The sequence below is a fragment of the Aptenodytes patagonicus genome, chromosome 12, assembly GCF_965638725.1.
Source record: "Aptenodytes patagonicus chromosome 12, bAptPat1.pri.cur, whole genome shotgun sequence".
Classification (NCBI taxonomy): Eukaryota; Metazoa; Chordata; class Aves; order Sphenisciformes; family Spheniscidae; genus Aptenodytes; species Aptenodytes patagonicus.
Genome location: NC_134960.1, coordinates 13,417,190 through 13,432,537, shown reverse-complemented (window position 1 = coordinate 13,432,537; position 15,348 = coordinate 13,417,190). Strand labels below are relative to the sequence as shown.

Sequence of the window (15,348 nt, the reverse complement as noted above, 5' to 3'; positions counted from 1 at the left end):
GGCTAAGATTTCTTTGGAAACATTTCTCAACATATGATGTAATATTAAACCAGAATCAGTAGCTGCTCTCAAAGTACATTACTAAGTAGTACATAAATCAATGACAATTAATTATTTTAAAATCAACACCCTTGTAAAAGCAGAAATATAGTCCTGAGCTTAATGTAACAAGTGCAGCATGATGTGCATATAATTCTCATCCCTGAAATCGTTTCATTCTATTTGAGTATCAGCCTTAGAGATAGAATCTCTTTAGATTAAGTGTATCCTTGATCTGAAAGGAAGCATGTGCTGAAACATGTCACTGTGCTGATACCTCTTCAAAGTAGCTATGGAGATATTTTATTTGCCACATCATCTTCAATGACTGACTTAAAGGTCAGTCACCACAAACCCATTATCACCCGAAGGTCATCCGTCATCAAGTCTAGTCTAAAGCAAGGACCAGTGGTAAACCACACAGGATTATCAAGTTATGCATTTTTCTAATAAAGGTAGAGTCAAGAGTGAAAACGCCCTATACCGACTCTGAACAATGCCCTGCCAGCTGACAAGTGCATTGTCCTCAAAACAGAGCAATTCTTTCTGTGCACATTAGCTGGTGACCACCCAGGTGCTTAAAAGGTTGTGTATTTCTGATTAGTAAGCACTTTGCAGGCACAGGCACACTGAAAAGATCTGCCAAAGAATCTGTCAAGAGGCAGCTATGGATGAGACTTCACAAGATGATTCAGCCAACATTACAGTTTGCTGCTTTCATGGTCCAAGCAGTTCCCTTCTGCTTGCTCTGATGCTTGCCTGAATTGGTAAATCATTCCCCAGGAATCTTGCTCTCTTAGCACACAATAAGAGACCTCCAACAGGAAGGCCACTGTCTGGTTATCAGGTATACTTCTGGGAAGGGGAAGTTACTTGTTTGTGTCCCGTCTGACTGAGGAAAGTATGAATCTACATTTCCTGGTTTCTTTGTGAATCCTCTAGCCACCAGAACATTAGATGACAGGTGGGTGTCAAAATCACTTCCCCCATTATGTTTTTTAATTAAAAGCATTGGTACAGTTATTTATTACTGACCTCAACCCTGTTGTTATTTATTAACTATGTTCAGAACATGTCCAGTTCTGGCATAAGCTAGAAATTCACATACCTCTAGATTTTTTTTTTTTTAATATATGTATGTGTGTGTACATGTACATCTCTATACACAAATATACATGTGTGTACATCTCTATATACGCATATACACATAGGTATATACATGTATGTGTATATGTATATAGATGTACATGTAAGCAGATATAGACGTACATATATGTGTGTGTATGTATATACAGATGTCTATATATACATACACACACACATACATAAATAAAATGTATAACAGATAGAGTCAGTGGATAAAAAGAAACATGCAAATGCACAAAGGTGTGAGGGAGCTACTGAGCCACTGAGTCCTGCATCAATTCTAAGCACACAAATTAGCAAAACTCGGAGCACAGTGGAAGCCTTTTTTGATTAGTAAAAGAAACCTTCACACTTGGAAGGCAGTCAATTCTGTATCATGTTCTTGGGTTTAAATACTTAGCTTTCATGAGAATCCTGCTTTAGTAATCCAAGTCTTTGTGATTTAAGCTTAACTCTTAAGGAGGTCTGCTATCTCTTTCTGTTCTCTAGATCTGGATGAAAAATGATATAGATGATAAATTTGAACAATGATAGGTGTGAGAACTTCCTATGAGTTTTCTGCAACATCACCATGATGGCTAAGTATTAATTTAAGATTCTCTAACATCCATATGGTGTTAAAAGATTATCAACCCACCTCCTTTCTTGAACTGCTCATTTCCTTTCTCCTTCAGTGTTGTGCTCTCCTTTCTTCTTTTCTACAAAAGAAAAGACAATGTCTCAAAGTATTTAATTGAAATGAGCAAGTAGGTCAGCTGCAGTTCCAAATAAAGTATGAATGGAAATCAGAATAAAATATAACCTGAAGAATTGTAACTAGTACCGAGATTGCTTGCTTGTACTCATTGTGACGTGACATACTTTATATATCCATGAAACACTGGAGTATAACAACAAGGCAGTTAAAAAGCTCCAGTTCACGGACAACAGTATGCAGAAAGAGCATTCATAGTGAATTACATGGTTTAAACTAATACGTTAGCTTTTTAGCTGGCTGTTTGCTTGTCCTTTCCAACTCAGTTTAATTCAATCAGTGCAGCTTAATTATGTAGAATATATTTCAGATGTAAAGTCTCAAAAGTTTTCCTTGAAATAATTCCACCTCAGAAATTCAGTTACTTTCAGAGATGTACAAAGCATGTTGAGCTGACTGCATTAGAAACAGGTCCATGGATAATACTGCCCTGAAAGATTTCTTATGCAGAGAGTGACTAAACCATCAGACCCAGAGACGGGAAGATTGTTCTGTTATACAGTGAAAATTGCACATGCTGCGCGGAGTTGTGTTTTCAACCATGAATGTCTTAACAGTACTCTTGGCACAAGTGAAGTTGACATGAATGCTCTTAGCCTCTGACACAGAAAACACAGGATGTCATCAAGCCATCTCTTCAACCTATTTACAATGGAAGTCTTTCACATGCAAACATACCTCACACAAGTAAAAACAAAGCAGTATAAGTAAGACAGTAACATCAAGAAGCAATGCTCATGTTCATGAATCATTTCTATGGTAGAAAAATGATCATTTGACCACTGATTTTTCCCCCAACACACATGCATACACAAAGGATTTAAATCAAGGTGTCTACAAATTACAGATCATTGAGCAATTAAAAAACCAACACTAGGAAAAGGAGCAGTTTCTTTTCCTGCAGACTGTGTAAATCAAGGATTAATGCAATTATCAATATCGCACAGAACATCTCCTTGGAAACAGCTAAATATAGTACCCTTTGTGGAGCACTGCACCATCTCACAGCTATGCCAAGTAGCTGACAAACAATACAAAATCAGAGGTTCTCTCCTCTTGCTTTTATTGGTTTTGGAAACTAATTCACCCGACCACTGTCACCATCTTACTGATAACAGATCACAATGCTCTGAAAACTAGATTCAGGGGAATGGCGTTCAGTTGTGACACACAAAATTACACAAGTAAAATATCATCTGACCCTTTTGATACATGCCTAGATAACTAAATTTTTTCCTATCACCTATTAAATATGTTTTCTAATACTCATTGCCCCTCACATTTAAAAAAAACTCAAAACATAGGTCAGGCAAAACATGCACCACTATTTAGAAATTGGCTTTCCTCCAGGGTGGACTGACAAACCTACACAAGTCCTTCCACAATGTCACTTGCACCAATGTACACAAGCCAGTTGGTGCTTTCTAAATATGAGCATACAAACAAATTTAAATACTTAAGGCACAAGCTGCATTGAAAGCACAAATTCTTTGTATATATGCAGGATTCTGCTGTTCTGCACAGGGAGTACATAACTGCAATTGAAAGCTCTACCCAAACTTTCGAAGTGCCAGACAGAACAGCTCCAGCAAGGTCACTGCCACACGCACTGTCGGCCCTCCACAGAAAGAGATTTTTAAAACATCTTGAATGCATATAGTGTGAAAGTAATTATAGAATTAATTTTCATACCAGTGAAAAAAGCAGCCAGATTTCAGCACAGAACAGGTTTGGAGATGATGATCCTGCTGGAAAACATGAAAGATCTACATAGATGACCCTCATTCAAGAAAAGAAATGCTTGAAACGCTAGCCCTACTGACTTCATTGCTCATGACCTACTTAGAACTGGCCTTTAAGTGCCATTAACTGATTCACTGTTGCATAAGGTAGAGTTACAACTCTACAATAATGAAAGAATTTTTTTCATATAAAATGAGAACTACTGCACAGTCACAGTACTCCTGATGCAGAAACCCTAAAATCAAGGAACACTGGATGAAAAGCTTTACCTGTATTATCATTATTTTGTTTCATTTTATTAAAATTTTTACAAAGTATTATATGTTTACCCCAGTTAAGTATTAAATGCGAATATAAAAAGTGATTTGCAGCAAGATGGCTTCAGGAAAATAAGTTTGTTTTTTTTTTTTAAATATAAAGAAGAGTTAAAAGAACAAAAAATATTCTTCAGTTGTGGGATTCCTTCTCAGGTAGCCAAGAGGATTGTGACCTAGAGTCTCAACAGCACAGAGGAAAGACCGAGGTGGCTGTGTGGCCATGTTCACTGGGGAAACATGGGCAGATGGAAGTTCTGAGCAACTGAAGAGTTTAAGGACTGTCACACCGGGAAGCTAAGGATTCATATAACTCTCCTGCTCTGAAAGCCTGTTCCTTGGTATGTCCTCTTGCCTGCGAATCAAACTGCACAAACTTGAAGGATAGAGGACTATTAGTCACATAACTGTTACAGACGTACAAGTGTCAGTGACAGTCTTGCGGTCACTTCTATTTGACCAGAAAAGGTGTTGTCTAAGCATGTTTCAGAAGCCAGCAGCATCGTTAAGAACACCGTATATGGTTTTGCATCTTACTTAGCCCCCTGGAAAGCAGCAATGCAAGCAATGCAGTCCTGGTTCAAAACCAGTATTTCTATTATAGCTTGACCAACATTTTCAAGATATCCCTGTATTACGGGTTTCAGGATGTCCCTTAAGTTCCAAACTACAAGTTTTCACAGTGTTTTTCAAAAAGGTAAGGTCTACAGGGTATCTCATGCATCATTCTGGATTTGCATTTGAAGTATGACCCGCAAGTGATACACAGTAGCAAAATATCCCTAAAAGCAAATTCCTCTGGCTTTTCCACAAAATGTAAAAGCATATGTATTAGCACGTCACATCCTAAATGCACTGCCCTCTAAAGTGCACTATGTATTTGTGAAATAAATACATCATTTATTCCTCCATATATACATTTCTTTAACAGAAACTCCTGACACAAAAGCAGTGGAAAGTCAACTATTTTGGATGAATTTACATTTAACCTGAAAGGACTGCTCCAATGGATGCTGTTAGAATCTGTCTTCCATTCAAATTCAGGGTAAAAAAAGAAAAAACAAAACACACAACCAAAAGCTAAAGCGCTGTTGGAAGACATAACCTCTTCACTCAATATGCTGCATTTCCAGCTTTGATGGACAACTGCAAATTGACTGGTCATCAGTTTACTGTGGTCATATCAGCCCAGAGTGAAAAAATTGCAAGTGACTTGTCCTTGGGACAAATTTTGCACAATGTCATTTCAGTGTCCCCACCCACTCATTTTTCAGAAAAAGATTTAAGTAGCTGCAGGGCAGGCTACCCTTTCCTCAGCGAGGGAAGTAGGTCAGACTGAACTCCTAGAATGCTCTGCCTAAGGAAAAGATATCTTGACCCACTACATTCCCTGAGGCTGCTCATATACGAATGACATTGGGGTCAGGCACAACTTCCTCAACTTACACTCCATTATGATTTTCTGCTATTCAAAGTCAGCCAAATCTTAAGGTTTGTTTTTTACAAATTTTACTAACACAAAGATGGCAAATTCCAAGCGGCAGGCATTATTTTTTGATGTACAAAGTCAAAAAATTATTTTTTAAAGTCCAGAAGAAATAACTATGTTTAACTAGTAATACGATTCTTAAAGGATCTGATTAGAAATGTTTACAGATTTGGATACTGAATTACAATCGTCCATATCCTGAAGAAATTAGGATCTTAACATAAACCTGCCTGGCAAGCAAGAGGTGCTGAAGATTAAGGCCTGATCTGAAGTAAGACAGCTTGGCCTTCAACAATAAAGTACAACAATTCAAACAAAAGGCCACCAAATACAGTCCCTGGACCTCAACTCTGCTAAAAAACTCAGGGTTAAAAATAAAAGTATTAAAGCATTGTTCTACTATTAGAGAAGAAAGCTGTTTTGTTTTGGAAGTAACCAATATAATAAAAGTGCTGGAAGTGAAATCCTTAAATATAGCTGGTGAGAGCTGAAGGACAAACATCCTCAGTTTGTAATGCTTCCAACTATGCTTCCTCTGGCTGTTCCTATGCATTTTATTTGATCAATTGATTTACTTTTGCTAGGGAACTGTTCTTGGCTCCAGTTTTGTCAAGAGCAGCAAATGCGTACTCTCTTCTCTGTAAGGCTATTTATACAGCGTGACAATGCACATCTGCATCTCATATACCCTTTTGTAAGGTCACCAAGTAGCAGTCAATGTAAAATTACTGGGGTTCAAAGGGTGCACAGAAGCAAGGAATTTAAATAGATAAGGAATATATTTTTCAGCTTCAAATACCAATTCTATCTCTAAGTCATCCATTAGTAGTCATCTGCTTCCCCCTGCAGTTTTGTGAAGCTATTGCTGTATCATGCATTCAACAATTTGAATTTCAATTTAAGGTTGTAGTCACTCAAAAAAATCCTTTTTCAAATCTTGCTAGAATCACTTGAAAACTGTGCCAAAGCTGCCCTCTACACTCAAGAGGTAGAGTAATAAGCATTGCTAGACTCTGGCCGACTTCTGCTCATTCTAACTCCATGGTAAAGATGCATTAGTCTTTCTACTGCCACATCACTACCTTTTCCTGAAATCATAAGCAGCACTTCCAGAGACAACAGGTCACATCCATTCTTGACCGTCAGTTTAAGTTAACACGCCAGACTAACTGTGACTATTCCTGAGTGACAATACACGCCATTCAGTTGTTCCTGTTCCAGAGGCAACAGCCTCAGACAGAAAAGTGGAACTGACCACTTAATCCATCACCACCACAAGTTGAAAAGGTCTCGATTTGATAGTATCAGCATCTTTCAGAGAAATGCAAAAATGAATATAAGACTAAAATCAGATAGCACCACTGAAAGAAAGATGAAGGTATACTTTTTCACTCTTTCTATTAAATTGCCATCCAGCAAAAGACTGTTTTTAGTTTAAAAATGTAACGCAAGGAACTATAAATCACACAGGGAGATTATAACTCCAGATTTTATCCAGGTTCTTCTCGCCAGCACTTGGAATTAATTACTCCAGCTGATACAGATATACTTCTCAAATGTACTTCTCCAAGCTTTGATTAACTCAGAAAATATAACGGGATGTTTGTTCTATTTTGCAAGCCATAAGACAGGGCAGTTTTAGTGTAGCAATCCATCTTTTCCTCCAATTTTACCAAAACAATAGCATATTTAGTACTGGTGCTGTACTGTACAGAGGATTCAGGTTATTGAAGTAGGTCATTTGAATAAGAGGATCACCTTTTATTAGATTTCACAAGATTGCACTGTGACGCCTTCAAAACCCAATTGTCTTGCAAGTTTTATTGCTATACAAAATAATTTTGAATGCTGATGAGAATTGTTAACAAAAGATACAATCCTTATTGGTATTTATCAGTAATTTATGTAATAAATTTTACTGCTGTGCAGTCAGTTGGATTGTCTCATGTATTAATAATCTGGTTTTTTTGGTCCAACCACATAATTATTTCTGGAAAGAGTTCTGAGACTATCTCCAAGTGATCAATGCTTGGGACTGCTCCAAAATATGACTCGCTTCGTTGTACCCTATATTCCAGTTAGTACCTTAGCTTTTATTCTGTAAATACTATAGAAAAAGCAGCAACTTTGACAGAGTCAAGGTTACTATACTATATTGAACAGATGGAACTAGGAAAACACCAAATGCTGAAATGAATGACTACACCTGAGAAGTCATCTCAGAAGAAATCCCAGGTCAGTTCTTCAACCCCTGGAAAAGCAAATTCTATACAGAAGCTATAGTTCATGGAAGAACAATGGGATCAACCTGAAGCATGGGAAAGAAAGGGTGAGGAGGGGAGCAGCTTAAAGGAAATTTATCAATTAAGACAATGTTCTCTAACACATTCTAGAACTTCTGTAGAAAATAGGAAAAAAAAAAGGGGGGGGGGAAGTTTTACTGCTTAGCCCAGAAATGAAAAAAGAATCTCAGGTGTAACTCAAAAATACTATTTCTCAAAGATCAGTTTCACTTAATTCTTACAGAGCTGCTAACAAGATACTAATCAAGAATCTCCTCTACTAGAGCTGTGTTCCTTGTCTTGCTGACACATTTCCTAGTGTTAAAATAGAAGCTGAGCATGATTACAGCCAGCTGTAGCTCTAATGCACATGCAACAACCCAAAGAAGGGAATCTGCTTTTGAGGAATATTAGATATTTATTCCAGGGTCTTACAGCAGCTAGAAAGGAGTGTTCTATATCCAAAATAAGAGATTACTAGGCCAGGTGCTTAAGTCTTTGCCAGACAAGGCCCAAAGAACAAGACAACATCTGTCATGATGGAAGAGCATGAGGGATTCGGAATCTTGCTGCTGGATAAACTCATAATTAATGGGTGTGCCTCCAGAAGAAGACCGGGTCAGACTGAAACAATTACCATGTAACAGCTGTTGGGTGTCTTCTGATTAATTCTGCAGACTAGACCAACGTCAAAGCCATCACTGTCAATGACAACTAACCAGAAAAATCTGTTTGTAATGCATCAAAAGCAATTTACTGCTCAGTGCCTCTGCTGAGGCAGCAATCAGCATGCTTTTGAAACAACAACAACAACAAAAATCTTATAAAAGTGAATTTTGTTTCAGGCTGCTTAATTCTTAAAACACTCAGAGTTGCAAGTCCAGGCAAGTAACCAGGCTCTATGCTACATCTGTTTTTAAGATTACTTCTTGCAGGTTTGTGTCTTAATATCACTTCAAGTTCTTATTTTGCTTCATTGTGCAGAGAAGACTTCTTATGGTATCAGTACTGGAAGTAAGTCCTGTTGCTTAAAATTAAAATCTCACTGTATGGGGCTCTCGAAATATAATTGAGAGAAAATACACGACCACTTGCTCCTTCACTTTGATCTCTGCAGCAGCTTCTGCACGGGTTAGAATTTCTGCTCAGACCTGGCACCATGAAAGCTTGCACATAGGATACGTGTAAATACACAGAGCAAGGACTAGAATCTGTCTTTGCATCTCCAGAATAAATTAGAGACTTTCTTTTCTATAGCCTAGTTATTGGAGAACATCATTCAAAAGAACCGGTTTGTTAAAGCTGCTAAAACATAACAATGGGCTTAGTTCAAAAAAACAAACCAACCAACCAACCAAAACTAGCTATTAGCTCCATAAATGTGATTTGAGCAGGGCTAACATCCAGCTCTCCTTATGACTTGAGTACATAGTTTATGCTTGGTGCTGCAACCACAGTTCATAGGAAGTTTTTCTTATTTAGGCAAGTAGTCTAATCGAAGAAAATCCATCTACCCCTGTATGCCATCATAAGGCTGCCTTTTGATGTCTACTTTTACCAGCACTGCCCTTGATCTAAAAATACAGCATTATTTTTCATCTGAATCATTCCCCGTAACTGGTTCACTGCACATTCACACAGAGAGGTGTGCTAGCACAATGAAGAAGGCAGCAGGGGGCTGAGAATGACTGATCAAGGACTGCCTAAGTAGCAAACACAGCACTGCTGCTGAGTGTCTGGTCACAACAGTCAAACAAACAAGTTCTGAATATTTCTGCCTCATTTTCTCCAGCTGCAAAAAAAATATTGTCCTTCTTCTCAAAAACGACCTTTTGAGTAATTGGAAGGAAGTTTAAAATGTTTTAAAAACTCTGAATAAATGTATGTACAGCAGCTGTTTTCAGGTGGTAACTGCAGTATTTTTTTCTTAAAAGCTGCATCATTTAACAGATTCTTTTTATAATAAAAATATTTTTAAAAGTGAAATGTTCTATATAAAAATAAAATAAAATTTGTAGCCATCAATTCCCAATACTGTGAGGAAAGTTGCAGCGGCAATTCAGGAACGACCCATCCCCATGGTTTTACTACACAGAGAATGTAAGGTGATGCAGGGTAAGATCATGCAAATGGGCTACTTCAATAGTTGTAACAACTGCTGTAAGCTTCTAATTCATCTCTAGTTTCTGGATTTCTCAAGCTCTGCTTGTAAGAGACACCAACAATACTTTGTTAGAGAAAAAAAATAGCTATATTTTAAAGAGGGCTTATATAATCCACTCAGAAAGCTCTCTATGGAACATAAACAAAGTTCACAATGTAAGTATTGCCAATCTAACAGTTATGGTGATACTAAGAGATGCAATCCCTCCATTTCATTAGGTGTAATCATAAACTAAGCTGAAAGGCACAATTACTCAATACCACTGGAAATAAACCTACAAAAAGATGAGAACTACAGCTGTCTCCATACTTTCTCTAAGGAAATCTTTCCAGCTTTAAACAGTTATTATTTTGTATTCCCATAGCACCTTTCAATGGAGTTCCACAAAGCTGAATGCAAGTATTCAACATTCACAATTCTTTCGCTCACTTTACAGAAGGTAAAAATTGATGTGCAAAATTAAACGATTGCCTAACAATAAAACAGAAACAAGAGCAGCATGAAAACTAAGACACCCAATTTCCAGGCCTGCTGATCTTTCTACAGTTTAAATCTATGACATCATTTCCCCCAGCTTTTAGCATTTTGCCTATGAAACTCTCAAGCTGCCTTCAAGTTATAGGCTGCTGCAGAAGCCTCATTGTGACAATGTTCCTTGTCGTACAAGCAATAAATACAAGTAGAAAAAAGGGACTGTTTAGTCTAAACTGGAAAAGACACAAGGGCAATGTGATAATGGTTTTTCTGTGTAGTGAGCAGGTCAAGGAAAGTGATTATTTCCCTCTGTTCATTACCTGAGAGAATGCATTTGGAGAGTGCCTAGTTTTGGTGTCCCCTCCATACAAAAAAAAGCAAAACAGACATCGACTTCCCAGAGGTAGTTCAGCGGAGGGCCCCCAAGATGGTCAGGACACTGGAGACCATGACCTAAGCAGACAGCCTTAGAAGAACTGAGTTTGTTCAGCCTTAGGAAAAGGCGGCTCAGGGGAGACCTCATCGCTAGAGAAAATGGAGATGGACTCTTCCTGGAGGCATGTAGAAAAAGAAGGGCCAGTGGTCACAAGTTGCAACAAAGGAGATTCTAATTAAATACAAAGAAAAAACACCGTGAGGGTATTTAAACACTAGAACAGGGGCCCAGACAGGCTGTGTAATCTCCAGGCTCTGAGATGTTTGCGTGGCTCTGGGCAGGCTGATCTATTTTATCTAACTTTGAGCAGGGGGTTGGACTAGATGACCTCTTCAGAGGCCCTTTTGGGGCAAAGGATGCACCAGATAACCTCTTGAGATTTCCCCCCACCCCCATTATTCCTTATTAGATCTCAAAGTATTACAACTGCCAAGCATCATGATGCCCATTTTACAGATGTCAAAATTGAGAGCAGAGCAAGCGAGCTATGAAGCGATTTCCACAAGGTGAAGCAGCAGACAAGCATTACATTTAGTCTCATTCCTACTTCAAGGAGATTATATTCCATGTTCCACTTTCCCACTAGTCCCATATTGCTTTTCCACCTCAAGGAACTTCTACAATAACATGACAATCTGTACTACAGATGAAAAACTACCTTTTTGTCTTCACTGATGTATTTTGGTCAGAAATCCCACCCTACCAGTAAAGGAACTACTTGAGCCACAACTTGATTAAATTTCGCTATACTGGTTTATAACAAACAATCTAGATGTTTGGTTGCCTCCGGCATCTTAGCTCTGCATATTTCTGCCCCTCATTCTCTATTTACAGTAGCTGGCAGTAAGACCATGGTGTAGTCAAGTTACTGCCAAGCCTCTCCCTCTTTCCAACTTTTTTGGGCAATGTATAGCCAGCATTTATTTACTTATACAACACAGACAGGGCGAGCCAACAGTTAAGAAAGGTGGTCCAGCTTTACCAAGTCAGTTGAATTAGAAAAGATCAGCCTGCCTGTACAAGAGTAATAAGCCCCTATAAATTCACTGACACATTCGTAATATTTTAAGCACTTCTAAAAAATTAATTTGGTATGACCCTTCATTTCTTCTTTTTCATCAAATGTCTCATTTTAGTAGTACTTGTCCATTGCAGTAGCAATTTCTTCTATTGCTCCTGGTGATTTGTGAGTTTCCAGAACATAAACTATACAGCTATACAATACACTATCCTCCACTACGAAGTAATGCTTTCCTAAGATACAGCCTATCTTCTCTTGTCAGCTGCCACTCCTTACTCCGCTCTCTCCTTCCCTCATCATAATCAGTTATTCAATGTTACCTGGATCCAAATTGTGCAGCTAGCATTTCAGTTAGGACTCTATTTCCTTTATTAAAATAAGATCTAATTCATGCCTACAGGACTATAAAATAAAGTTTGCTGAAGTCTTCCCTTCACGTAAGTTACAATATGTCATAATTCCATCTTTTCCCCAACTGCCAAAGAATATAGTAGTACTTTTCATCACTATTTCAATTTTCAGCACAAGTAACTGCTTGTTTGGATAATTCAATCAGATTTTAAGAGGATCAGTTCTTTGAAACATGATCTGTTCAAGAGGCCAAGCTATAAAACTTGTCAAAAATAGTGTTTAAAAAAAAAAAAATTACAGGAGTTGTATGTTGGGACACAGATTTTAGTTTAGTATCTTTAGTCCCCCACCATTTGCAAACTAAAGTTGAAAAAAAATTAGGAAAAAAAAAAAATCCATGAATCAGTAGAAAGCCTTCTACCATTTGCTATGAGAACATAATTACCAGCAGAAATCACCGCATTACTCAAGTGAACAGAGTGTAACCTTGAACGTCATTTAACAAGTTTTCTCAAAGTTAGAAAAAAAAAAAGAGTTCTTTTTTTCTAACTAGTTGATGACCATAATATCTTAGAACCCTGAAAACTAACTGCTGTCAAGTGACACCACTGACTGAGGGTCAAAAAAACTGGTTCACACAGACTTACAGGGGAGTAAACACCATTACAGAGGCTGTTGGACTTCCCCCCAAGACCTATTTCATTACTCCCCACAACATTATCCAGTTTGTTACCCAAACATTTTGTCCAATGTAACCACACTGAAAGTAAACAAAGCCACACATTTAATGTGTTTTGTTTGTTTAAAGCTTAAGTAATCTATAGGGATACTTTCAAATTTAATCCCAATTAGTTGTATTACTTAAACTAGCCTTTCAGATATGAAAACTATCCTGAAACCTGCTCTGAGTTTTGGAAAAGCACCTTGCAGCTAATCAGGCAAAAACAATGAATGCACACAACTAAATAACACGCAACAGGGAGATTTTTGTTTCTTATAATCTCTCTGAGTCACAGTAACCTTACATGGTGGTGAAAGTAGACAAAAATCTGGAACAGAATGTGATGATTAAGAACAGCAAGGAAAGCTAACAAAAATACTTGTTACCTAAAAGAAGAAATTGAGAACAGTAAAACTAGACACATAAGAGAGTTTTAAAGGTCCATTTTCATGATGGTCACAGACCGTTCAGAAACGTGACACTGAAAATATATCTTTTTATATTCAACACTGGTATTTTGGATTACCTGTTTTTCTTCTTCTGGCATATCTTTTTCTAGTTCTAGTAAGTATTCTTCATCTAGTTCTGTCTGCTTCCTTGAGCTATTCTCATCATTCCGTAAATTCCCTTCATCATCCAGCATAGGTTCTTTTGCCTCAAAGGAGTCGTGACAGTCATGGAAACACTCATCTGCTGTTGTGGGATCTTTGGCTGAGGATGGTGTATATCCACCTTCAATGTTTTTGGGATTCTGTGCATCTTTGGGGCCAGTCTCTGAAGACTTCTGATCAGAAAGCTTTAAGTGATCAAGTAATTCTTCAGGTGGACTTGCATCTTTAAACTCTTCCATGTTGGACTCCTTGGAGGAGTTAGGTTTTTTAGAAATGACAAAGAAATAACCCTCAATAAACATAATATAAATGCCTTGTCAGCAAACGAATCTCTAAAGTACTTAAAAGTACTCTTGGCATCACCTGAGGGAAACTATTAGCCCTTGGGGGAGGGAGCAACTTGTATATGCTTCTTCAACACACTATACAGCGACATGGGGCCGGTACACTGTTCCCATAAATAAGTTAATTCACAAGCTCCGATTCCCAGGACCGGCACAGCACTATGCTACGGCTTCTCCTTTGCAGTGGGACATAAGTCACACACACTTGCCTACCCACAGGCCTCAGCACCCCCTCGCCCACCCCGGCCCCCTGCGGACTGCGCGCAGCGAGCGAGCCCGAGCCCCCCCCCCCCGCCGCCGCCGCCGCCCCAGGCCCCGCCTGCACCGCGCTCCCCTTCTGCCTCGTCACGACCCCCCCAGAGCCAGGCCCCCGGCAGCCGTTCCTAGCTCTGTCACCTCAGCCCTGTCCCGCCCCCTGAGAGAAGGGGCCGGGCTGCGGCCAGCGCCCCCCATGACACCTCCGCCTCCCGCCGGGCCGGGCCGGGCCGGGCCGGGCCCACCCCAGCCCAGGGCGCCCCCCCGGCCCCGGGCAGAGACCTGCGCCTTCCCTTCCGGCCGCCGCTCGCCTCCCGCTCCTCACCCTTCACCCCGCAGGTCGCTTCCTGCCGGCGCCAGCCAGTAGGAGGAGGCCGCGCGCAGGCGGCTGGGACTTGCAGTCTTGCGAGGGCGCGTGACGCACAGCGCGCGCGGGGTTGGGGCGCCTCGCGCCAGTGGGGCGCGGGCCCTCCTCAGGCAGAGGGCGGGTGTGGGCGGCGGCCGCCCCCGGCGGGAGCCGAGCCGAGCCGAGCCGAGGTGAGGAGAGGAGAGGTGCCTCGCCCTTGGCCGTGGCCTCTCTCTCCCCGAGGCCGCACTCGCGTGTGCGTGGGGCGCTGAGGTTGAGTTTTTTAAGGCGGGCCGCTTGCACAGCCCTTTCGCGCACCTGGAAGGGGGTCTCTTGTGGTTATTTGGGCTCACTGCAAGGTCGGAAGTTACACCCTGAAACTGCCCCGGTGGTCGCATTGGGGCAGGCCCCTGTTGGGCCGGGTGCAGGGTAGCGCTGAGGATGCGGGGAGGCTGCTCAGGGGATCAGGCGCAGTTAAAGCCGTGGGCAGTCCCTGGGATGGTAGGGCCCGGCTCCAGTTCTCCCCGTCCGCGGTAAGGGCACGGCTCGGGCTCCCCAGGCAGCGGTTAAGGGATGGGGGGCGTGTGGTAAATGAAGCACAGGGCACAGCTAGGGATGCGGGTGGACAGTGGGAAAGGTGCAAGTGCCGCCTGGCTTGAAAAGATAAATCGGGGTGAAAACGTGATCAGCTGAAAAAAAAAGTGAGACGATACTAGAGGGGAGAGCCTTGGTAGACGGACAAAAAGGGATCATATCTGCAGCAGCAGATGGGTGATGTTGGTTCAGGTTCTGTTGCCTGCACTACTTTAGCCTAGTGGCTCATTTGTCTAGTGAGTGACTATTTAGCATGCATGTGAG

The 15,348-nt window shown here is 40.4% G+C and overlaps 1 protein-coding gene across 2 annotated transcripts in view; it reads right to left on the bottom strand.

The window, feature by feature from the left end:
* Nucleotides 1–14,473, bottom strand: part of LOC143165858 (tetratricopeptide repeat protein 1-like) — a 33,254-nt gene extending 18,781 nt beyond the window's left edge. The window contains exons 1-3 of one of the 2 annotated variants that reach the window (XM_076349655.1): nucleotides 14,427–14,473; nucleotides 13,461–13,793; nucleotides 1,823–1,883 (exon numbers count right to left, since the gene is read on the bottom strand). In XM_076349655.1, coding sequence (XP_076205770.1) covers nucleotides 1,823–1,883; nucleotides 13,461–13,784 — 385 coding nt within the window. In that variant the 5' untranslated portion in view covers nucleotides 13,785–13,793; nucleotides 14,427–14,473. Of the gene's footprint in view, nucleotides 1–1,822; nucleotides 1,884–13,460; nucleotides 13,794–14,285; nucleotides 14,391–14,426 lie in introns of those variants that run through there. The other variant, XM_076349653.1, reaches the window with a different exon arrangement.
* Nucleotides 14,474–15,348: the final 875 nt, after the last annotated feature.